This window comes from Amphiura filiformis, chromosome 3, assembly GCF_039555335.1.
Source record: "Amphiura filiformis chromosome 3, Afil_fr2py, whole genome shotgun sequence".
Lineage (NCBI taxonomy): Eukaryota > Metazoa > Echinodermata > Ophiuroidea > Amphilepidida > Amphiuridae > Amphiura > Amphiura filiformis.
The window spans coordinates 31211085-31237543 of NC_092630.1; the positions used below are offsets into that span (position 1 = coordinate 31211085).

A 26459-nucleotide genomic window follows, 5' to 3' on the forward strand; every position below is an offset into this window, starting at 1 on the left:
TTTCATACCATTCTACCAACTAAACTACCTATCACTCTTTCTGCACTCTCTTGTAATGATTGCAAATGTTACATAACTTGCATCCATTCCCTGTAATACCAATTTAAATTCTGTAAAGTCCATACAGTACAGTGACTATTTACCTTTAAAAAAAATTAGAAACCTCAGAAACTGAAAATAGTTCTCACAGGTACACACATCTACTAAAAACATTTACGTTGGTTAAGTTTAAAATATTAATAAAATCACAGTTAACCTTATTACTTTAAATAGTTTAATGATAAAATATAGAGATATTTATAAATCTTAGCATATATACTTTAAATAAAATGATTTCTACTTTCAGTTCATTTGAAAATCATTTCTTTGCGTTACACAGTTATTTCAATGCTGCAAAGTGTGTTACATACCCATTTCAATGATACAGTGTTACATACCCATTTCAGTGATGCAATGTGTACATACATAAAAAAAAAAAAAAAGGTTTGTCTCAAAGCTCACAAGTGGTTTGAAAACAAACACAATTTTTTTTTTATATTCCCAACTTGGTATTTTTATGGTATTTTGAGAAAAAAAGTGATTTTCGCTGAATTTTTCTGGAAAAAATCTATAATTTTTTTTTTAAATAAAAAAAATTTCATCGCACGATTTTACAAATGCGCACGCAAGCTTTAAGACAAACCCCTTTTTTTGGCCTAATTGTCATATCACTGATTAGAGTACCATGCATGAGATGTGAAAAATAGGACCAAATCGTCCATTTTTACTACTGATATGGTTTCTATATTACTGCTTGATACTCTAATATCAAGGGTCTGTGTATGAGGACAACAGGGTAAAATCTGGCATTGTATGTCCAATTACAACATTGGGCTTTTAATGGTAAACTGAAAACACTATACCATACTCATTTGGACTTTTCACATTGTAAATGTTAACACTATTATTACGACTGTTCCGCAATCCACATACAGAGTGATGCGTGTCAGTGTTTCATCTCAACATTTTATGTCATCCCATTTTGTGCTCAGATAATAATGCTGGTTTCATACTTTCTGCCGCTTGCTGCATGATGCTTGATCATGCCACTTACAGGCATTAAAACTGGTCTTGGAAAAAAACACTGAAAACCATGTTTTATACCCAGGTTTTATACCATTTTCTGTGAATTTGATTTAGAAATAGGCTGAAAAATACTGAAAACAGTAACAAAAAACACTGAAATCAGCTAAAATGCTGAAAATTTTCATGCCTGCACTTACACTTGTCTGCAAGTGGAGCAGCACACCATATTTTATTCTCATACGTGCAGAGCGGCTCCGCTCCGAGTTGACTTGAATTCAACTCCCAGCGATGCTGCCGCTTGGGCAAAGCAGTGGGGTGATCGATATATCGGCTTGCAGCTGGTTACCGCAATGCGTTTCTGGTGCGACTGCGCAGTGAAGCATAATCATCTTCAGAGCGGCAAAGTGGCAGGAAAGTATGAAACCTGCATAATTTATAATATTGAATATTGAATATATCTGTTAAATGACTGTATAGCGGCAAATTTCCACAAGGTTTTGATTTTCGCACTTTTCACAGTCAATTTCAAAACATCTATATTTAGAAGCCCGCAAAAATATTTTTACCCATGCATTAATGTGTAACTGTTCCACAAAAATGCTCCGAACAGTTCAAATTGCAAAAAATTAATACCGCAAAAATATCCCGCTTTATAAAGTATATATGACTCTCTTTCCTATGGAGGGTACACAAGAATAGGATTACATGTTCACATTTACATTGTAGAAAGTCATAATAAAGAGAGGACTTGAAGCTGGCCACTCATTCTCTTTACATCACTACCCAGTGATGAAATTCATTACAACCCTGGTGAAATCAATTATAACCTCTACAATGTACTGGTCACTGATGTCACACACTTACAAATGTTGCTATTCTTTAGTAAGTCTGTATTCTGTAACATCAAGACATGTAAAACTAATTTGCTGTGCTTGTACTCTTGATTTTGCTTTACTACGCAGTCGCACCAGAAACGCTAGCGGTGACCAGCGGCAAGCCGAAATATATCGACCACTTCACCGCAGCGGTAGCACTGCTGGGAGTTGAATTCAAGTCAACTCAGGGCGGTGCCCCTCTGACGTATGAGAACAAAATATGATTTTGGAGCGGTGCTGAGCGGCAACATTGGCTTTCATAGTCATGCCGCTGCCGCTCTCTGGGGGGTGCCGCTCCGCTTGCATAAAAGTACAAGGGGCATGATGAAGCGTCATGCCGCTCAGCGGCAAGCGGCAGAAAGTATGAAACCAGCATTACATTGTTTTGTATTTAAATTCTGTCAATTGAACTGGACACTGACACCACAAAGCTATACACTATACACTCACAATGCATACACACACTGACACTCTGAGTAGACTTTGATTTAAGAGCAAAAAGTGTTTCTTAGTTACTGAATAATGCATTGAAACTGACCCACACTAAATATCACTGATTTTCCCAGTGATAAACAAATAACCCGAGTATTGAATAAAACCATGCTAAAACACATGTTAAGTATTTCAAATTCTGCTTTAAATATACTGGCACAACATGTTAGGAGAGCATCTACTAGAAACCTGGGTCTGCATGCGCAGACACTTCAGTAGCCAAGTATTATGAGTACTTTCCTCATCATCTTTGTCTCTGGAATGATACAGATTAATTTTTACAAAAGCTGACAAAGATGTTGGCCACCAATATTTTGTACAGTGATGGCACACTGAAAGCTCACTCACCAATGGGGCAACCAAATTAGTTTGAGGTATGTTGCCATTGGCACTCAGTCTGGACAAGTAAAGAATAGATCTCATGCCGGGTGGGTCAGTTTCACTGTCATTTAAAAATAAAACTGCAAATAATTAGATACATATTCAATTACTTATTACTAATACTTGCACTAGGAGAGGGAATATATTCTCTAAGTAGGTCACATTATTGGTAACAAGATTGCTGCTTACAGCTTGACCATGCTACACCAACTAAAGCAATATTTCTTAGGTGACATCCCTGCTATATAAAATATTCAGACATGTTTGTTGCCTCTAAACAGGTCCAAATTTGTAGTTGAGTCATGATTCAAGGCTCGCATGCATGTTGCCTTGTGATCAATCTAAATACATACTTATTCAACTAAGGGCTCATATTGAAATTCCCTTACACAGGAAGGTGTGCGCCACCCTGCAGCTTTCCTGTGCTAGCCTTCTTTTGTTAAAATCCTGGGCAGGGTGTATCACTGATGCATATAATCCATCCGTTTTATGACCGAGCTTTCCTGAGGCGCGCGCTTTGCGAGGGGAATCCTGCCTTCTTTCTGTGTGAAAACGTGGTAGGGTATTTCAATATGAGCCCTAAAATGTCCCAATTTGGAAGTTAAAATGAGTGAAGTCCACTAGTCCAGGATCCAATAGCAAGACCAGGGTTCAAATCTAGCTCGAATCGGGGCGTTGATCAGGCATGTAGAGAGCCTTTTGTTCACCTGGTGCAAAAATTTAAATATTACACCATAATCAAGTTAAAATTTGGTGTTAAACAGACCAAAAAGAAGATGCACATTGCAATATTGGTCAAATTCTTGCCGGCCAGGTAGACTGAGCTGGCCGTTGCAGTCTACACCATTTGCACCCCTTGGCTAGCTATGCCACTGGAGTCGATTATCAATAAAGCTGTAAATATTCTATTAGGCTACATACTGCGCTACATACTGCTGTTGTTCATATTAAATTTGTCTGTGACTGGTTCCAGACAAAAATGAACCTCTATTGACTCAACTACAAGTGTGCTTATCACCCCACCCCTCACCATTCCTCTTTGGTTGTGAAACCTTGTTATTCTTGTATACCTTTGTCTTCCATCCTGCATGAGTTTGACCCTGCCATAGAAAAGGTGACCAAAGTTGTGTCAGTTCACATGTCCTCCCTAAGGTTATAAAGAAAGCTAAGGTTAGGTTACTGACATTATTTAAACCCTTCTCGAATGAATATCTGTTCTATTGCATCTAAGATGTGATGTGCTTCCATGGATGGTGCCAGAAGCTCACTACTACTCTCAAAGTCTCGATGTCCATGATCAACAAGAATATTGGGTTCTATGTCACCTTCCAAAGCTTGAACTGATGAGTGCTTAGAATGTACTCCTGTATATACTATGCATGATTCCATGACCTCTGCACATTTTTCTTGCATGATTACTGATAACTGTTCAAGCTGTTCATATGGTATTGGTACTTGTTCTAGTCCAGCAACAACTTTCTGACTTTCCTCCTCAAGTTGACTCTCTTCAAATAGTGAACCTCGCTGGACTGCCTTCATTCTACGGTCCATTGATTTTTTGAGGCGGTTAACTTCTTTTTGGCCGAGGTACTGGTTGTAAAGATTTGCACCATAAATATCTGTCACTGGGTTATCTCTGAAATCATAAAGAAACAAGATATTCGTAATTAGAAAAAAAAATCTATTGTTTAACATGTCCTTCGCTCATGGCGTATAAATGTGCTAACAGAAAATGCCACTCAGTGCGCAATAAATGCAGCGATGGCATACGCCTGTGGCTGCCATCTTGGATATGAGACAAGTGAGGTAAAGATATACTACAATAACTTCATAAACATTTCAAATATTCCCATTTATTGGTGCGAGAGGTTGCGGGTTCGAACCCTGGCGGTGCCTATAGTACGCTCTCGTGGGAAAATTGAGTTAGCTTGAAATTCCCCTGGACAAGGAACTCACTGCTTATTTGTCTCGTTGTATAACCTGTACGTAACTCCGGCAGCTGATCCTGGTTGCGAAGGTTATTTATGGAATGTCTAGGGTGTGCGCTCTTGAAGCAGCAAAGTCCTTGATATGTTGTTTAATGGTTTGTGGAATGATGTGGGGCCATAGTGGTCAGCAACAACCTGTAAAGTGTGCTGAGGCTTGTGGATCAACGTCTAGGCGTCGTGCCTGTGCGTAGCGCACTATAAATCACTGCGCTTTTTACAAATATTTTCACAATGTACATGTTATGTAAATATCAATTATATAATGAATATAGCATTTGCTAAATATTGTGAGTATGTGGGTTATAAGGTTGTAAGTTATGAGAAAGTGCTGAGTTTGTTAACTTCTCAATGTCAAATGGTGATAGTCTGGGTGTGGTGGTTCCTGATTGGTGAGAGTGGTTGGCAGATGATGTCTGGAAGCGGATGTGTGTCTACAAGGCAAGGCCAGCACACAGCGATTAGTCAAGAACATTGTCAAGATGAAGTAGCCTATAGGTGTACAACTTGATCCTTGAACATGTATACACCATAAAAGATGCTACAATATAATAAATAATAGATTGATAGACAAGGTGGTTCTCGAACCACGAGTCTCGCCTGCTTTCGCATCCGCCTGCTTTTGTGATTACTTTTGGTAGAAGGAAATGAACCTGCAACAACCCATGGTGATTTGCCTGTTCAATTTGAGCTTGATTGAACCAATATTGAAATTTGACCTTGATAGAAAACTGATAATTCTGCAGCTTAGCAGGGTGTTAGGCAGGATCCAAAACTTACCAATCCAAAATTTTGGGGGTCCAATATTGATCACACACACACACATTTTAATTTGAAGTTTAAATTAAGTATACATGTTGAATTCTGCAGCAATCGCATATGAGAGATGATTTGTGACAGCAACAAGCAGATGATGCTACATTGAACAGTATCACACAGCATGTGCTACCAATTATTGATGTAGAAAAATATCAGTTTTTTCCTTCAAAAGGATGGCTTTTTGATGAGAAAGTGGGAGCACGGTCAGTCAATATCGGGTAAATATCATGGTAATGGCGCATGACAATGCTGCGCATATGGGTGTTCAAAAGACTAAGGATAGAGTACTTGCCCACTTTTATTGGACCAGTGTCTTTCAGTACATTCAAAGGTATCGTAGAACCTGTGACATGTGTCAGAAAATGGATAAAGGTAAGCAGACATGCAAAGTCCCCCGTTACTCACGCCAGTGATTGATGTCCCTGCTGTTGATACTGTTGGTCCGTTTCAGAGATCTCAAAAGAGGATATATATATCATTTGAGTGACTATCTGTGATTATGCTAGATACCCAGAAGCAGTCGCCTTCTCAAATGCTGGGGCTGATACTGTAGTTGATGCATTGATAACTGTGTTTGCTATAGTAGGCATACCATAGTAGGTATTGTGGGATACAATCTCCCTCTCTCGACATGTTAAAAATCGCTTGCCCCTCCCCTCCTCTCTGCCTGCCAAATAATCTTTGCCCCCCTTTCCACATACCAAATTTTTGGGATCCCAATGGTACAGGGTGCACAACTTAAAAGTTCCCCCTAATACTTTTTAAAATAAGTCCAAAAATATTTTATGAAATATTTAAATGTAAAAAGAAATTTATAGCCCTATTTGTTTTACCCCTGTGGACCAATTTATAGCGTCACACATCATTGCGTTCAGTCACAATGGTTAATTATGTAAGAAAAGAGGCTGTTTTAAAAGTTGCACCTGAGCCCATAGCAGTCAGGTTTTCTTTAACACATGAATTATAGGCCTTGCCTGCTGTATTGTTTGAGGAGTTGACTCCTATGGACTCAGATGCAACTTTTAACACAGTTTAAAACGGTTTCTTTTTTACATAATGAACCATTGTGACTGAACGCAATGACGTGTGACGCTATAATTTGTACCATAGTTGTAACACAAATAAGGCTACACATGTCTTTTTACAAGTTTGCATTGCATCAAATATTTTTGATTCATTTAAAAAAGTATTTAGGGGGGAACTTATAAGTTGTGTACCCTGTATATTGCGAGTATAGCAAAATTTGCATATTGAAGCGTTTCCATACTATTTTTGTTAGCCATTTTAGAGCGTTTTATTTAAAAGGCACCCCATAAATGTGTGCCAAAAATTGCTTCTACCCTTCGGCTTGCCAAAAATTGCTTGCCCCTCTCTCGGCTTGCCATAAATACCCCCCAATTTGACTCTCCGACAGGGCTCTTACTTATTGCACAGCTCCTAAATATAGCATGTATCAATTTTGTGGATGTGCATTTGGGGGTGTGCAAAGTTATGAGAAAGTGCTCAAATTTGTTAACTTTTCAATGTCAAATTGTGGATGTATTAGTCATGAGTCCGAGTGTGGTGGTTCCTGATTGGTGAGAGTGGCTGAAAGATGATGTCAGGAAGTAGGTGTGTGTCCGACAGGTACATGTAAGGCCAGCACATTGGGGGTATTCATTTTCCCTCGGAATGTGAACGAGGTATTCGTTGTCTTGCAAGCATGATACACATGATGAGAATTGTTTTTGTTTGTCTCTGCGCACCTTCGGCAAGGACCCGAATACTCCCAATTTTCTCCCCATAGTTGATGGCGCGAGTGTATGTGGCGGTATAGGGAGGGAGTCCCGGTTCTCCTTCTCTAATTCTGTGGTGCACAATATACATATAAAGACAGACAAATGCACAGCTCAATTCATGTATCTTACCCAATAGCATAAAGTGTTCTTAGCGGTCCTTCAATTCCCATTTCTCTTGCTTGTTGCGCTAACACATTCTCGGCAAAATGGTAAGTAATCTGACTTGGTTTGCCAGTTAGTACCATGTATTCTAGATCTTTGCCTGTGATTTTCTGCAAGATAAATAATTTTGAGGAAAAATGTGATATGTTAGTTTTCAATACATGTAAATGTAATTACTGACTTTAGAGAACTATCTAATGGCAAATACTTGTTTCACATTAAGGATGCACACAGGATCACTGAAGTGTTACATGGCCAAAATTGAGTTTTCATCACTAATGTCATCTTCAAACCGTATTTTATCTTGTCATTAATAGATTTTAAAGAAATCTTAAAATTTGAACCATAAGAAAAGCTATTTTAAAGACCCTTTTTCAATAAAAAATCGTCAAAATGCAAAAGCAAATAAATCATTGTTTTCCCGCAATAGATCGCGTTCTCGTAACGCGTACAGCTAGCAAAGACACGCACACATGGTAAACTGGATGGGCGAGGTGATTGCTGATTGAGGCGCTAGAGTCGCTAATCGCGATCACTACCGTTTATCGTCACGGTATTCATGGTATTGATCTCTTCCAAGGTATAGGTAAAGCTTGCACCATTGCATTGTGAAACTGCGGGCCGACAGACCACCACCGTCCCCGTCCCAGAATCAGTAGGCCTACTCGATAAATTTCGCCCAAAAAAAACCGGCTGATATAGTGGTATAAAGTGTTTTTTTTTATATGAACATAATAGTGAATTTTTTGTTTGTTTTTGTTTTGTTTTTCAAGTTTCATTCTGAACTTGAAAAGATGAAATTTATCTGTAAGAAGTAGTTAGGCCTACCCGTAAGAAGCCCTGTAATGATGACGCAATCTGGTAGATAGATAGAAAACGTATAGGCCCTAAATATTTTGCTAGTAGGCTGGACTTAGCCCGTATAGTACATCATTAGGCTTATTATTTTATGTTTAAAAATTCGTTTTATTTCATTCATTCATTCATTCATTCATTCATTTCATTTCATTGTTATTATTTGATTTACCAAGTTGGTGTAGTTGGACAAGAATATAGGCCTATTATTATTAGCTTATATTTTATGCAGTCCCAGCCTTGGTTCGGGGGCCTCTGCGGTCGTTCAGTCTCGTCTTAATTTTGAAGACCATAAAAAATAGGCAAGCAGTTACTATCGGTAGGCCTATATTAGATACCTAAGGCCCTGAATAATGTTTCAAAGTGTTATTAAAACACGGATTTAAGATTCGTTTTCAAATGTTCTCTACTACTGATTGACCATTAACGCAATGTCAAAAACGTTGACATTTCAATACATCATATCGACCATCTAGGCATGGCATAGGCCTACAACTCTATGTCAAAAATGTCGATATTTGAAATCGGCATAGCGAGCACGCGTTTATGAAAGCATTTTCATGAATGGTTTAATGCTAAATAATAATTTCAAACGAGAAATATAATCGAAAACGCAAATTCATGCTTTTTTCATAACCCATTTTAACTACATTTCCATTAGTAGGCCTATGAGGTCTACCATATGCCATGATTGCGATAAAGGTTTTTGGTTTTACAACACTTTTTGCGAATGTTTTGGCCGAATGACTTTTTATTTGCATGTTTGTCTGGCTTTCAACTTTCACGTTTATAATGTTTTCTGTATACTTTAAAAGGTAAACTGCTTTAAAGCATTTTTCGTGAATGTTTTCATGCAGTGTTTTAAAACGCTCTTTATAGCATGATGCCTGCATGATGCCTATAGGGCCTATACTGTAGGCCTACTGCATAAACCACAATCTAATTTAAAGCCATACGTGTTCCGTTTTCTAGTTTTGAAATTCGGTTTTGTTAGGCTATGTCAATTTCCGTGTTTTTCAGTTTTCTTGTGACCTCTCCGTGTTTTGCCCGTTTAACATATATATAGGCTTACTTTTTGTCCGTTCTACAAGAAGTTTATTCAAGACATATTACAACTTTTACCCCACTTTTTACACGTTTATTTGATTGAAAACAACAACAGACACATTTTTTTAAATTTTTGTTGTTGTATTTTATTCACTTTTTATGCGGTAGGCCTACAAAATATTTTCAACTTTATTGTGGCTTTAGGCCTATAATAGGCCTATGACTTTTGTATACGTGTTTGATATTCCGTAAAAAGTTAAAAATAAAATATGATAACAACAAACAATTACATAACAAAAACGGAATATTGAGTAATGCGACACATCAGAAACTTTTTAAATTTTACTTGGGATTCCTGTGATGTAGGTAGGCCTATAGCTATAACGGGTGTTAAAATGCCTAGGCCTCTATCTTTGGCGCGGACGGGCCGCGGTGGTGCCTCTCAAGAAAAAGCAGCGAGTAGTAACAACATCATGAAAATCACCAAAAACGATAAATTAAAAACATTGCATTTTTAAAGCAAAATTATGAAAATTAGGACAAAACAGAAATCGCAATTATCATGATTATGTCTCAATTTATTCTTCATTTCATAAAACTTCCTGATTATCTGCTAAAATAATTGCTTGTCAGTTATTCTATGCTACTTTTAATGTTCTGATGTCCGCAAATTTTAATACAGAGCATGATCTTTTTTTATACGGAACAGGACAAAATTGTGCTTACATAATCATGGTTTCGATTCATGGCAACACGACCATGCACTGTGCAACTTATTCAGCGTAACCTGTCTGTCTGTCCGCGCCCAGTCGCTCCTCAACGCCGACGCTTGACGCCACGGCCTTGCGGACGCTCTGCTGCACCATGGAAACAAGACTGAAGTAAATAAAATGGCTACACCATGTGGATAAACATCTGCCGAATGTGCACGGATAATTTTGTCATATTGTATATTTTACCTTCTAAATCACCAAAAAAAAATGCCAATCTGCTGCAGTTGGACGCCCTTCTCATTTTCTAACTTGACCAAAGCGTCACAAGTCACGGATTATATATTTATGGAATAATCTTCAAAAATGGACCTAAAATTAAGCTGTATTTTTCTAAATCGCGATTTTCGGCAAGTTCACTTTTGACCACTTTTAACCATTTTTGGTCCGCCATAGCGCCTAAATGAAGCATCACTGAGGTAAGTTTTTAAGTCAAACGTTTAGATATGGCCAAAATCTAGATAGTGTTTTTTAATTTTTTTTTAAATTAGGGCCTAGAACTTTTTTTATCACCCATAATTCAAAAATTTGAACACGTGTCACACGTTTTTACTGATTTTTTGCCTATATTTTAAAAACTAAGCAAAATTTGAAAAAATAAAAAACACTTTCTAGATTTATTTGTCTAAATTAATAAAATTCATGTTTTACAGTTTTTGATTTTCAAATAATTTTTTATGGCGGACCAAAAATTTGGGTCAAAAAAGCGTTTTTGGGATTTTCTCGAAAATTGTACTTTTTGACCCAAAACTGACATTTTAAATGGATTTATGAGCTCATTTCCTTTCAAAAAATGTATACTTTTATATACTTTACATAAATAGTTTTCGAGTTATGAGGTGAATAATAATGGATAATTAGTGATCCTGTGTGCCTCCTTAAGGGATCCAAAATGAGCGTTTATTGCGTTTCGACAGTATTTTTTGTGGAACATGAGAGCACCTCAGACCTATCAATTGCATTCTTAATCTGAAGCATGTCTTTCTGATATCAAATAATTTTCATTTTTAAAAATCACAATATAATACAAATTTTATGACAAATTATAAAAATTTGATATTTTTCAAATTTTGATATATAACAGTCCTCGAAGTAAATTATATAAATCGAATGATATATTCTTAAAGTGTATGTAGCTGGGAGGAAAAGCCGACGGTCAATTGAAAATTTTGACCTTTCATATTGAAGATATGGATTTTTTCCCAAAAGACCTAATTTGTTTTGGTGTTTTGGGAAAAAAAATCAATATCTTCAATACGAAAAGTCAAAATTTTCAATTGATCGTCAGTTTTTCATCCCACCTACATACACTTTAAGTATAAATCATCAGATTTATAAAGTTTACTTCAAGTACTGTTAAATATCAAAAATTTCAATTTTTAATGATTTGCCATAAAATGTGTATTAAATTGCGAATTACAAAAAATCAAAATTATTTGATATCAGAATGACATTCTTCGCATTCAGAATGCAATTCGATATGTCTGATGTGCTCTAATGTCCCAAAATAAATACTGTCCAAACGTTCATACCCCAGCCCTTAAGATACTCTATGCTACTGACAAATGCATCCTATATTTCTTATGATCAATTTTATAAAGTTACAAACACCAAATTGGTTATAACAGCTTGTCACCTTGAGATTGGCAGTGACGTCAAAATGTGTATGTGAGAGAGCATTGCAATTGTGCTGCCTTTACTAAATGACATGAGCATACATTATGCTGCGATTCCATGATTGGCATGCGCCTTTAAAACGTGCAGTGACATCTCTATCAATATGGAGGTGACGAGCAGTATAAACATTATCGCAGTCCTTGCAGAGACAAGTAAACAGGAAGTTGGTATGTAGTAAAAAGATCCAAGCATGCAATTAACTATGCCTTATGCCAACAATTACAAAGTGTATTTGGCGATTTTTTAGTTATTTTGCACAATTTTGTTCAAATTTCATTCTAAATCTGAATACGTAAGAAAACTAAGAGAAGTGAAAACATGCTTTATAATTTTATCACTGAAACATAGCTTTTTAGGTGATAAAATGTTTGTTTGGTTCTTTTTATTTTCTTTCCAGCATTGTCCTCTGCACAGATTAAGTTTTAAATTTTAAGAAATTCAAATCATTATTTTAGTTTCCTGATAATATGATATAGAATCATTAAATAGAATGTTAAGAAGACTTTAAATGTAAAGTAATAACATGCAGGATTTAAATCAGAAAAATACTGTATGCACAAGTTGAATGCACTTTATATTCTTTTGTCAAAAGCAACTTGATACCAGCTATCGCCTTAAGGCAGCTGTGTACTCTCAGACATGCATGTAGTAAAAGTGCCATAACTTTGTAATTATTCACGCATAAGACATATAAAAGTATACATTTTATAAAGGCAATACATCAATGAATCTTAATATAAATACAGATTTGGTGTAAAAACAACAATTATGAAGAAAATCACAAAAAAGTGAGTTTTTGGCCATTTTTGTTCGGTACATCATAACAAAAAAACACTCTTTCCAAAAATTTTGTTTTCTTTTTTTCTTAATCTTCAGACATCATTCCAAAAATGCTTTTTTTAGTTTTTGATATTGGCCTTATTTTTTAGATATTGACCATATAAGGCATCAAAATGAACTTTTAAAATTCACAAGCGCCTATTTGCACAAAATGATGCCTAAAATCGGAAATAGACCAAAATATAAAAAATGAGAAAACCATTTCTTAAGTCGATCATGCTTTTTATGATGAGCATAATTGCTTACCTATAGATGCTGTATTTATTGAGTTATCGTGTACCTAAATCGTCATTTTACCGAGAAAATGAACATTGAAATAAAGGCCGTTGAAGTTTAAAGAGGTCACATTTTGCACTTTGATCGAAGCTCACAAGAGAATGCGGCAGTTCTTGTTTTTCTACCTTACATTACGTGAACATCGGGTAAATCCACAGCCCCTTGAGAAGTTTGGGCGAAATCTATTCATATCCTGGTGTTTAAATCGGGGGAAAGAACTTGAAAAAATTCACATTTTATCAGCTAAAAGCGGAGCCATTTGACCGCAAGGTTTTATGAAATCAGTGCTTCCGTAGTGCTTCCATAAGATGCGCCGCAAGCATGCAGATAAGCGTTATGCGTATGCGTAAGCGTATCTGTGCGTTAACAAATTGCGCGTCTAAAGAACGCGATGAGTTGTTGCGCGCGTATACCCCGATGGTACAACAAAGATTTTCTTCCCTTTTAAATTGCAAAAACGAGTGAAATAGTGAAATAAAATCCATAAAATAGAGCATTTGGAGTTAACAAATCTGGATTTTCTTTCCTTGTATTTATAAAAAACATAACAAAGTAAATACATTTCAAAAAAGCTCAATTTCGCGAAAGAAACAATGTCTAGAGTACACAGCCGCGTTAAAGCCAACAACATCAAATTCTGATTTATCAAAACTATTATTGAGTATTGCTAAGTGATATTCTGTTACCCTTCTAATATTTGATGCAATGCATTTGTGTTTTATAGTATACTGAAATACACATCTGAATAATACATATATAATACTCACATTGTATAGAGTTTCTAGACACACAAGGAAAGACCCATGTCCTAACCTGAAAGAAATGGATGTAATAATATAGTTTTATTAAAAATGGTTTAGTTGCATTTTCTCATCACACAATATCTCTAATGCAGGGTGTACAACATAATTATCAGATCAGTTATTAAACACTGAAAATGTCCATATTCCTCCTCAATCTGAGCCTTCAAATATATGTTCTACTTTGAAGACTTAACTATCCTATAAATGTTGATCTTTTTCTGGATGTGTTTGGGAAAGTTGCATCCTACCTTCACCAATAGATTTGAAGGACACTGAATTGTCTATCCCTGCTCTAAGATATGACCCAAAAATGAGTCTGTGAGAGTGTGTCAATGTTTGCCTGTCTCTCCATGCTTGCACAGCTAAACTTTGCTTCTTAGTGACAAGCTTTTGTCACATAATGAACAAAATTCACAACCAGACTGATTCTCATTATATGACTCAGTTGCGCAGCCTCACTCCCTAATAAACCCTCCATCAAAATTGAGATTTCAATATCTAAAGAATGCTTATATTTTTCTCATATCCCCAGTAAACTTTTAGGCTTGATAAATGTTTCCTTTAGATGGCATGAACAATTGAAGTGTTGGCCTCATTCCCTAAGGTACTACCGTATTTCGTCAAATAAACGCCCCCGGGGGCGTTACATTTTCCCAAGGGGAGGGGGTTTATTAGAGGTCATTTTTAGCATGACAATTCCTGTTAGCTTAAAATTCACGCTAAAATGACGAACTATGAACTTTTGACACTGACTTTTGGTTCACTTCCGGGTTGCCAATGCAGATTTTCGCCATTTATTGCTGTGGTGGGGGGCGTTTATTTGAGGGGGCGACTATTTGACGAAATATTCCAATATGTGAGACCATTCTATGAGCCTTTTTGATACATATTGAAATCAAGCTTAGGATTCAGATTATTTTGCTAATACCTCCATGTAAGTTACAAAACAGACACACACCCACACACTATCTTTATCTGGATCATGATTATAAATTCAACTTCACATTTGGAATCTAGAAGTGTTATTTTTACTTTCAAAAGTTATATTACATGATGTAATACTTTACCTAGGGAGGGGAGCTTCTGCCATCCACAATAAATCCATATTGCAGCCAAAAACAGGTATATGTGGGTAAGCGATACTATTTGGGGCACTGTTTGGATAACCATCTGTCATAAGTACATCTAAGATTAGCTGTAGACTTGTCTCCCACCTCACTGGCTCACCAAACAAAACAACTGCATCAATTTTAGGTAGTTCTCCTTTATGTCTTGGCTGAAAAGTACAAAATGTTATGAAAACAAATCTGCTTATTTTTGAGCTACATTTTTAGATAAAATCACAAATCGTGTTTAAAATGTGGGTAATTTTTTTAATTGCATATTTCAGACTTGTAGCCATGACAAATGGATCGTGAGTCAGAAATTCTTGTGTCTGATATAGTCCGACGTGTAGGACCTTTTTTTCTTATTTACCAGACAATGTTCAGCTCAGACTATGGCGCAAGAAAGACGAATCGCTAAAGTCCAGTGACCTCGGCGCGGTCACTGGACTTTCGCGGTCAATCTTTCTTGAGCAATCAGAGCCTGAGCAGTGATAGTTGGTAACTGAGAAAAAAACATGTCCTATTCGTCGGACTAGTCTGATAAGATATGAAGTTAGCCTAAAGGTCACATGGCTAGCAAGGAGTTTAAGCAAGACCACTCAATTAGCCCGATTATCATGTCCAGTATAATAAACTGCACCCAGTAATTAGATCACATATCAATGTGTATGTCATTGGTTATTCAATCTCAAGGCTATCTACATGTAGACTAGAGAAATAGTTTCCTGGTATTGATATGGTCCCAGGGGCCACTGGTCATTGACCATTGGATATCATTCGTAAACAGGCAATGTCTTTTGAAATGTTGACCATTGGATATCATTCGTAAACAGGCACTGTCTTTTGAAATGTGATTAAGAGCTGTATAACGCTCCTCTGGTCTCCTCCTTCTTCCAAATTAGTGTCAACTTCATTGATGAAGGGTCTCCTCAAGAATAGCTTAAATTAGAGCTGAGCTGGAATTTGCAACAGTGGCCATTCAAGTTTTAAAGAGTTAATGAGTCATCAAGTGGAGCTATCACTCTTCTACATGCCATTTTTTAAGGGGAGCTGTAGAGGAACAATCGTTCCAAAGCTCCCCAAAAGACAGTGTCTGCAAAGATTCATGTAAAAAGGGAAATTTCCAAGATTAAAGCACTCTATAGAGTCTACATGTAGACTATAGAAATAGATGTACGTAGCATGAATGGTATGTAAACAAGCGCATTTTAAGGGTTCTTTGAGAAAAACAATTTTATGAAATCAAGTAAAATTTCAGACCTTGTGAGTAGAGGTTTGTGTATCAAATGCAAGGTCAGAGCAGAGAAATTTCAATTTACTTGGAGGGAAAGCCAAGAAAATTTCCAAGTCTTGTTTCCAAGGGTATAAAATGGCACTTGCTATACTTGTTTTAGGTGCATTTCAGGGAATTCAGATCAATGCTCCTGAAACCTAAAACTGTAAGCGTCCCATTTCAATGCACCTTTACAACTAAATTCTGTCAAATGTCCAAATACAATTACTAATTATACCTCCCAACCGAGGATTAGGCCAAAAAAATTGTTTGTTTGTCCTCCACAGCTTTGAAAGAGGAGGTGTGGGTGGGCGGATTTTTTTTAATTTTTTTATTTTTTCGGATTTGGCATATTCCTGGATCTAGCTAGAGCTAAAAGCTACAATCATTCATGGTGACTTAAAAAAAAAAACATTTTGTTTCTTTAATATGCAAAGTTATAGTTTGTGTTCATGTCATAGTATTTTAATGATTTCAAAATGGATATAAATCCAATGTATTTTGAAGTCATTAATAATAATAGACTATGACATGAACACAAATTATAACTGTGCATATTGAAAACACAAAATGTTTTTTCGGGGGGCTTTTTATTTTCAACTTTAGCATTTAGCTCTAGCTAGGTCCAGAGATACTCCAAATCTGAAAAAAAAATTGAATACCGTAAAACCTCGTCTACAAGCATATAGAGTGCTTCTGATGAAAGCTGAATTAATCCACGTGCCATTTTGGAATTTGAGCAAATAAATTACAGATCCATGCATATTCAAACAAGTATTATTGTAAGACCAATCTATTGTCTTGGCATATTTACGCATGTATCGTATTAATTTAGCTTTCATCAAAAACACTATATATGCTTGTAGACAAGTTTTTACGGTATTTTATTTATTTAAAAAAAAAAAAAAAAAAAAAAAAAATTGGCCAGGCCTTAAACTGAGGAGCGGGCGGTGAAAGACAAACAAACAACTTTTTTTTTTGCCTTATGATGATATGGAGTTCAGACACATTGTATCTTTATTGTTTATGCAATGCATGCAAATTATCACTTCCTTGGTTCTTATTTACTAACCTCTGTACTTGGCGGTCTTCTTTTGTGATCAACCATGTCTAAATTGGGAAACATATCTCGAACCTCATCAACAGTAGTAATATTTGTAAACCCAAGCCTATTGAAAATTCTTGAGTTAAGGAAATCATCACTCAGCAACAATATACAATCATTATGATTAAACTCTATGCTCTAAGTTCCTGTAATTAACACTTTCAGAGCAATACATTGTCCTTTCTTTACACTGCAGGAAATGTTTAACCTTAATTTACACAAATGATACAGGAAGTCAGGAATTGATTGGTGATGATACAAAACAAAATGATTGGGGAAAATGTTAATATTTTTCGCAAAAAACAATTTCACCCTATGTTTGGTTTAAAATGTTCAATTCAGGAGTATAATATGTATTTACAGAAAGGCTTATTTTCTCATTACCTCAATTGATTTTTCATGTTTTACATGACTAAGCATATTTTTCAGTGGGTAAAAAGCCTGTTTCTTCAATAACTCCCAAAGTGCTGATTTTTCCATACCAAAAAGCAGAAAATTTCCTCATTTATACCTTAATTGTCAAGAGACGTTTTTACATGACTAGGCATATTTTTCAATGGGTAAAGGGTTTATATACCCCTGTTTCAATGTGATGTTATATTTTTTGTAAAATCTTGTCTTTAGTGGAGTAACAGGGGCTAATTACACCCTTTGCATTTCATAACAAAAGGTTTCATGAAAAAAATAAATTGATGTACTGCAGGTGAATGACCTATGTCAATGCAAAACCAGATAAACAAATGTACAAAAGAAGCAAACCAAAACAATACAAAACGTACTTTGAACTTCAAACAAAATACTAAATTTGTAATACTAAATCAGACCACGTTGTCAAGTAAATTTAAAGGATACATATGAGCTATGTCTTCTACAGGTCCTTGTCCTGACACTAATACATGCTTATTATGGAACTGTGGGAAGATTCTGAGAGGACTGTGTGACATGATGACTTGGTCAGGTGACACCTGTAAGATAAAACAATAGTAAATAGAAAACAATAACATGTAAGATGAAATCAAGAACATAATTACCGTAGTAACAGAAAGATGTGATGTTTTTGAAAGAATTCCACACTGTACTCCAAAATGCATCAAAATATATCAAGTACCGTACATATCGTGTTTATAACACAATAATTATTATACATTTGCTAAGGATGACACCCTCAATATTTTTCAAAATTCTGTTTTTACACAATTGTTATGTACTTTAGTAAGTAAAATACACTGCAAAAATCAAGACTTTAGGGGGTGTAGTTTTGTCGAAATTCAAGATTTTGAATTTAACCGCAGGAACCGTCATTTTATTATTATGATGGAAATCAAATATTAGTTAAATGCGTACACGATGTGCATAACATAGTACGTACATGGCGTCCAGGCAAATGTGACGTATAATCAAAAGAACCGACACAACTCAACATTCAAATGAGTGGCTTGCTTAATTAGCGACATATGCGCTGGTATTAATAGCGATTTTCTTTGTATTGCCTCGTCTGTTTAGACCCAAATTAAAATTACATATCTGACAGTGAAAAACAAACTGGATATGGGACTCTTTTTGCCAAATTACACTTTGTTGGAAATGGAATATACATGTAACCAGACAACTAAAAGCAAATCCAATGCAAACTATGTTTTTGTTTTTATTTTTACCAACAAAAATGAACAACTATTGTATAAAATATGGTGGCATACATGTGGGAAAGCAAGAAAACAAAATCTTGATGGACTGAATTGCAATTTTGGATTTGCTGTTTTGCGTAGTCCTTTAAAATTTTTGCGTAGTCCTTTAAAAATATATGCCCTTCACAATTGATTTTGAGTTAAATACTGTTTCCCTCCCACATCCAAAATTGAGAATCTTTATTTGACATTTGCTCAAATGACATTTTATTTACATTAATTTGTTACTTTCTTACTTTGATCACTGTAACTATGATTCTGAACAAACAAAGAATACCCCTGCATTATTGTCAATGTATAAAATCAACCATATAAATAATTTTAAGGGAAATCAACAAATCCAAAACTATCAAAAGCTACACGCAGCTATCATAATTAATTTAGACGATTGAGTGTCATTGACACTGAGAGATATAAATATAGTTTGTACACTTGGGCTATGACACATCATCTGCCCAGGTAAGGGTTTTTAAACATATTAAAATATGTTTGTAGTGACATGCAATATTGTTTTCAGCTGGAGGCCATAGGCTACGTGCAAGAATGTTTCATGTCCATACTGAATGTTCTCAAATGTAGGTCAAGGCTATCTACAATGTAGGTGTACCGTAAAATGGGGTAACTTCGGTCAGCGGGGTAACTTTGGTCAGTCAAATATATTTCTTTAAATGGTCATATTTTCGTACAGCAATATTGTTTTTAGTCATATTTGGTGTCAATTTGTTAAGAAAAATACTTGGAAGAAATAATACTCACAGATTTTTGACCAAAAATGAGCATTTTAAAAAAAAAAATTCAGAAAAAATAAAAATCGATATTTGTGGGCAAGGATGTGTGCTTGATTAATTTTGCAAGGGGTCAAATGTCACAAAAAACAACAACTTGCCCATATACAGCGAAGATCAATTTAAAAAAAAAATTCTTTGTGGAATGTAATACTCTGTCCAAAGTTGCCCAAAATGCGGGGTAACGTTGGTCAGGCTATTTTTAACCCCTAGGGCACGGCCTTAAAAAATTATTAAAATTATTTTTTTCAACTTCAAGGTGAAGAAGGGAACCCTAATATCATAAAAAAGAGATAATTAGAAATATAATTGGTTTTGTTTGGAAGCGGTGGTTTAAAAACTCTCAAAAGTGCCCAAAGTTACCCCATTTTACGGTACTGCTTGGATTTTAATTTGGTATAAAACATCAAACAAATCTACTGCAAATATTTCTCAAGTGCTTGCTACATTTAGTATAATTTAAATTTGTATTCAAAATCATTTCTGTATTTGGATAAAATTTTTTATATTGTTGACCATCCACTAGTGAAAGTGCACGAATCAAATAACACTCCATGCTATATGCTTGCAGAAACACTTGGAACTTGAGATCAACTTGGCATAGCTAGGGGTTGTGGCACCTGGGGCAAGGATACAGAATGGTGCCCCATTCCTGAAACAAGGCATATCCAGAAACAGACAACCCCAAGGTCAAGGGTGGTTGGAGTGCACTGGGGGGGGGGCCTAAGTGGCTGAAATGTGCCCAAAATAGGCCGATTTTGCTTGATTTTTCAGAAAACCTGGGGTGCGCATTCACCCTGGATACACACTGCAATATATATCATACAACAATATTGCTATGATTTTCATTCATTTTGGTCATAAAATAAACATGCTATTAATAGTGCATGTAACATCTTTTAGCGTTATTGTGCATCATGCCATCTTCAATGTATACATGTAGAGTGTGATTAATACTAGCTAGGGTAAATGTTTATGTTTTGAAACTGTTATCCCAGTGCCCTTCCTATCAAATAGCTATTTTGGCATCTTTCCACATGTACATGTGTATGAGGCTATGGCATTTCACTGCCTTTGACATTCACCATCACACTAGAGACAATTTTGAACTTGCATAACCTTTATGTATTAATCGGGAACTTGGCACTGGCCATGTCAATACTTTATTATATTCATACCACAACTTTGCCACAACAAATTTTGTCAACAAAATAAATCTGGCTTTTCAACATGCCGACTTGTATGTTGAAGAACCATTAAAGTTAATTTTCCATTTTATGTACATGATACATCACCCTAAAATCATAGTATTTCCATGAAATGTTTTTTGCTGTAGGTAGTCTATATAAATGTTAGACAAAAAGCAAAATTTAGTATTGCAAAACAAGCAATGAAGTAATAAACTAAATCTGAAAGTATAGTATACATGTACATGTAGGTAATCAAAAGTGATTAAAATCAGTAGGCCTACATTTAAAGCTGTCAATCTTATTTTTTTAGTGCAGGCTCGAAATTCAAGGAGGACAGGCCTCTGTTGCCCTGCCCTTAAATGTGGCATTGGTGCCCTTAATTTCACTGCATGTACTGCCTGCAGTATGGACAAGGCATATAAAGGTAGGGTTACCCCGATTTGATCACTGAACCTCAATTCGACAAATCTGCTGAAAATAGATTTGTTTACTTAGTATGCCTAGAATTGTTGCCACTTCAGGCTATTTTCAGGAGAAAGTGCATTGAGTGGAACAACCACTCTGTCTAATGATAACATCCTTTGTTTAGGGTCAAGGCAAAAAAATCTCAAGGCCAAAATATGGGCAGCCATATAAAAATACTTGACAAATGCTGAATGCAATGGAAGTGTAAAACATAATTTACATTTTTCAATTAAGTTTTAAATTAATAATAATAATGCAATAATTTTACATGCAAGAGGCAAGAGAGAAAACTATTCTACATGAATAATTAATTATTAATTATTATTATTTTAACCGTATAATTATTATAATTATTATTATAATTAATTATTCTACATGAGAAAAATTAATTCTACATGAAAAAGTCCACTCTAAATTAAAGGCGGATGACCCACTTGACAGCCTCACTGTCCCCCCCCCCCCCCCACTTTAACCCATCAAAATTGAGATGGGCATTCCATAACCCAAGATGATTTGCTTAGTCAGTATGCTAAAGTGTCTTATATTTAAGCGCAGAAAATCATGTGGCAACAAAATTGGCATCCAAACTTTGCAAGTGAACAACTTGAATGAACCTTTTAAAGCCATAATTTATACGACTTCTGTCACATTTAAATTTTGTTATTTTTTGACAAAAATTATAAAATAAATTCATAGTATATAACTCACAACTGTCAGTTCTATTCATTTGTGTTTAACCGTGGAGCCCTATGGGGGTGAAAAAAATGATTTGTGTTCCTACTAATAAATCAACAAATTTGACAAACCAGTTACATGAAAGTTGGAACATTGATAAAGATTAATACCAAGTACCAAAAATTAAGTTTGATTTGAAAACAGAATAATTTTAAAAGATCGTATATTATGACTTTAAATGTGATACCACAACAGTTCAATCAAGAGTATTATGAAACAAGCATTCACTTCAAGAGGCAAATCAATCCAAACCTTGATATCCAGCCAATCTGATAGTTGTTTGGCTTTGTCCTCACACAAAATCTAGAAAAGGAAAATTTTGCCAAGTTCTTGGTTTTGCGGATGGGTCACAAATGTGAGGCAACGTGGTCAAATGGGGAGGAAAGATGTTGGCAACCAGCAATTTGAAATTATTTGTAGTAGAAGCCAAAATTAATACAAACACATTCATTGATGAATTTCCTATTTCACAATGGCGCAATAGCTGACCACCAGCAAAAAACCATGTGGTACCAAATAGTGCTATTAAGATGTGGTAAAAATGTATCTAGTGCTATTAAGATGTGGTAATTTTGGTTTCACTTCAGTGGCTTTAATTATAAAATGATCACTTATTTTAGAAAGTACAAGTGAGATCAAAAACCAACTCTGTTTTTGTTTTGCTCTTTTTTTTATAGGTAGTACGGTCACTAGTACCTCAACTTCAAGTACGTTATTTGTGAGTCTGAAGTCATCACTTTGACACAAAATAGTGGATCATTGAACACAGAAAATCAATTGATATTGGGTAACAAAAATGGTACGCAATCCACATTCTGCAGGTGAAGACCCTGCACAAACCTTATTGATCACACCTGAGTACCATGATCATATCCAGGGACAGGCGATTTGCGCGGAAAAAAATAGCAAATTGCACAGATTTTGCGTGGAACTCTTTTTTCAGTGCAAATCATGTATCCCTGCCCATAGGAAAAAAAATAGCCAATTGCGCGGAAAAAAAGTTCCGCGCAAATCGCCTGTCCCTGATCATATCCCAGTACAACACCCTGTTTCACACAAATCTGTATACTTATTAAATTTTAACATAATCAAGAACATTTTTTACACAATCACACACAAAAATCACTTCAACAAAGAGATTTATCAATGCCAACCTTGATATCCAGCCAATCTGAGAGTTGCTTGGCTTTGTCCTGACGCATTTTGTTGCCAGCATTGGTCACAAAGACAGTTGGTACTCTCAGGTGTCCAGTATGATCTGACAACATTTGGAATGCTTCAAGAGCTTGAGGGAGCACCTTCTTACCCCGGACGACAACACCATCTATGTCCAGAAGTAGGCCAAAATTAGGCTGAATGAAAGAGAGAAAAACAGTGGCATTATTCTTGCTCAGTAGATGTGGGTCTAGTATGCAAGCACTAAAACTTGAAACTTGATTGGTTCCTGGATTTCCAGGTTTATCAATTAGAGCAATTATTATAGCACACCGGTAGTTGACACATTTGTAGTGTGTCAAAATTGTCATTCATAAATAAGAATAAAGAAATTAAACTGGACATCTTTTATCAGTCCAGATGCTTAGCAATTTTGAAATGTTTTTCAGAAAACAGATGCCAGTGTAAATTATTGTACACGGATTGCGAGCGGGCAACCATGAGATTTTTCGAGATCCTCATTTCACAACTAGCCGATTGAGCTCATTAGAGACTAGGGTCTGAAATGTTTAGAGAGTAAAGGTATCGTTTATGGCCGCTGTCGTGCATCTATCGTCTCATATAACAAAGGCGACATCATTATTTTAAGTAAAACAACAAGGTGAAGCCGAGTTGTTCAAGTGTTTTACGCCAAAAATAATGATGTTACGTGCAATAAATGACATGTATCAGTATATAGGTAATAGGTATGCTAGGTGAATTCAAATTTGCCATCAAACTGCATCATTTTATCAAATCAAAGCCCTTGAGTAAACAAAGAAAAAACTGAAAACCATTTTTTCATAGCACTTTCCGTAGCAAAGTTACATCTTGTCAAAGATTGACTTTCATCAAAAAGTTTCAGCTAGCAAAATTCCCCAAAGCGGCATTTCGGGATGTTTCTAGATCTTAGTCTCATTATGATAGCAGCTTTTTTAATGGAACTGCTATCCAAATCCCTCTAAAATTCCATGTGCGAGTGACTTATCACCATAAAAAATCATATATTTGGGTCAAGTGAAGTATAGTATAGAAAACATATTTATGTACGTTTTCTTCTTCGGCCAGTTGTTTTAAATTTCTATGTAAATATGCATTGACATTGTCGGCAAATGTTGGCTGACTAGCAAAATGTGTTAACTCAGCCTCAGGTTTGCCTGGGTTACCTACAGTATATCCAGTCTGGACACATCACACTTCATGTGTGATGATGTATCAGACAATAGATAAATATAGATTCTCGACATCGGCTTAAAACAATACCTTTATTCTCATTCAATACACTTCAATTCAAATACATATACTATAAAATAATTCATTTAATCTAAAAGTGTGTTATATTGTGTCTAAGAACCAATAAGATTGCAGGAACTTTCTTTTTCTTTTAAGAATTATTAGCTTTGTCTGATTTGTTGATCCTCATCTCATTCTGCAATGATTTCATATGAATAATTCGTTATAATAGTATGGTATTATGATGATGTATAGTACATAATAAATGTATGTACTTTGCTACAAACACAAACATGATGACAATTGACAATTGACAAACAACAATAAATGAATGTCTACAACAAAATATTCTCTACAACAACAAGCAATCAATGAAAACACAAGAGCATGAACATGATGAAGTGGTGGTCAATGATCAAAATATCCTTGAATATCACGACAAATTCGGGATAGTACTGCTAAATAAGTTTACTATACCTGGAGTTTGGAGCTCTTAAATCTCCTTGGAACAGTAGTAAGTGCTTGATATTGCCTAAAATATGGACATAATCGTTTCGAAAGCGACCGAATTGTTGCAACCGGCATCGCCATGTCTGCAGAATTTCGGCGAAATGATCGTACATGTACCGGTTTGCTACATGAACAAAGTACAACCCCGGTACAATTCTGCACGTTACTGTACGCGACACAGGCACTGCATCTCAGTTCACATGTACGGTCATGCGACCTTTTTACATGCGACCTTTTTATAGGGTGATGAAATCAGCAGTAGCCTAAGTTCTGCCAGCCCTCTCTAAACTATGGCTTATCAAAATGACATGCGTAGGTATTAATGGACTATTAAACTGATTTTATCAGGAGGCTCGCCCCGTTTGTACATTTCATTCGTCAAGATTTTTATGGGCGTGACCAATCAAAATACCTCATTTCTATGACGTCAAATACGGAAGTGGAATTAGTGGATTAACGTGGTGGGAAACGTGACAGCATCACAGCAAGGCAAAAGAGCTATGCAATGAATAATATTGACAGTGGCGGCGCTGCGGGGGGGGGCGCGCTGCACGGGGTGGGTGGAAAGGGGATTTTCCCCCAAGTATTTTTCTTGCCCCCCCAGTTTTGAAGCAAAACCCCAAAAATTACGTAAATTTCCGCAAAATTTGTCGATTTTGCCCCCTTCCCCCCAGGAAAAAATCCTGGTGCCGCCATTGAATATTGATGACCCCCCAAAAAAAAACACTGGAAGAAAATAAGGAAATTGCGAGGGATGTTGTTGGGGTGCAATTTCAGGTACAGTCGGCGTAAGCGGAGGGGGGGGTGGGAGACACATCGACCTTATTTTTTGCAAGGGGGACACGTCCGTGCCCCATATATTTTTTATGGGGCACGTTTAATATATTTACTTGAACTTCACAGAGAAGATGAGAAGAAAGTGTATCAGAATGATTTTAGCCGCTGTCTCGCATCTATTGTCTCATACAAATGATACATGTATCGGGATATGCATATGCCAAAAATCGCTTGCTCTCAGCCTGCCCAAATCCGGGGCCCAAATATCTTTGCCCGCTTTTTTTTTTTTTTTTGCACATGCTATTAAATTTTTTAGTCCCAATTTGCTAATCTTGAGGGCTTGGTCACCCACATTTGTAAAGACCTTTAGCACATCATATTTAAGGGGGGGGGGGGTAATGAATAGTGAGCGGAGTCAAATTTTTATGACCCCTATCATGGGCTAATTTTTTTTATGCCCCCCCCCCCCCCCCCCCCATCTCTGGTTCAAAATTTGTATGACTTCCCTTCTGCCTACACAGACACAGAATTCAGGCTCATTTGATATAAAAAACATGCCTCCGCACATTTTGAGTG

The 26459-nt window shown here is 36.0% G+C and overlaps 1 protein-coding gene across 1 annotated transcript; it reads right to left on the minus strand.

The window, feature by feature from the left end:
* Positions 1-630: 630 nt before the first annotated feature.
* On the minus strand, positions 631-25278 carry LOC140148363 (haloacid dehalogenase-like hydrolase domain-containing 5). The gene is made up of 8 exons (XM_072170289.1): positions 25074-25278; positions 23324-23521; positions 18162-18274; positions 17277-17373; positions 14893-15101; positions 13790-13835; positions 7525-7667; positions 631-4449 (listed from the first exon to the last, which is right to left on the minus strand). The coding sequence occupies exons 1-8, from the start codon at positions 25185-25187 to the stop codon at positions 3999-4001; spliced, it is 1371 nt and encodes a 456-aa protein (XP_072026390.1). The 5' UTR covers positions 25188-25278; the 3' UTR covers positions 631-3998.
* Between the last annotated feature and the right edge of the window lie 1181 nt (positions 25279-26459).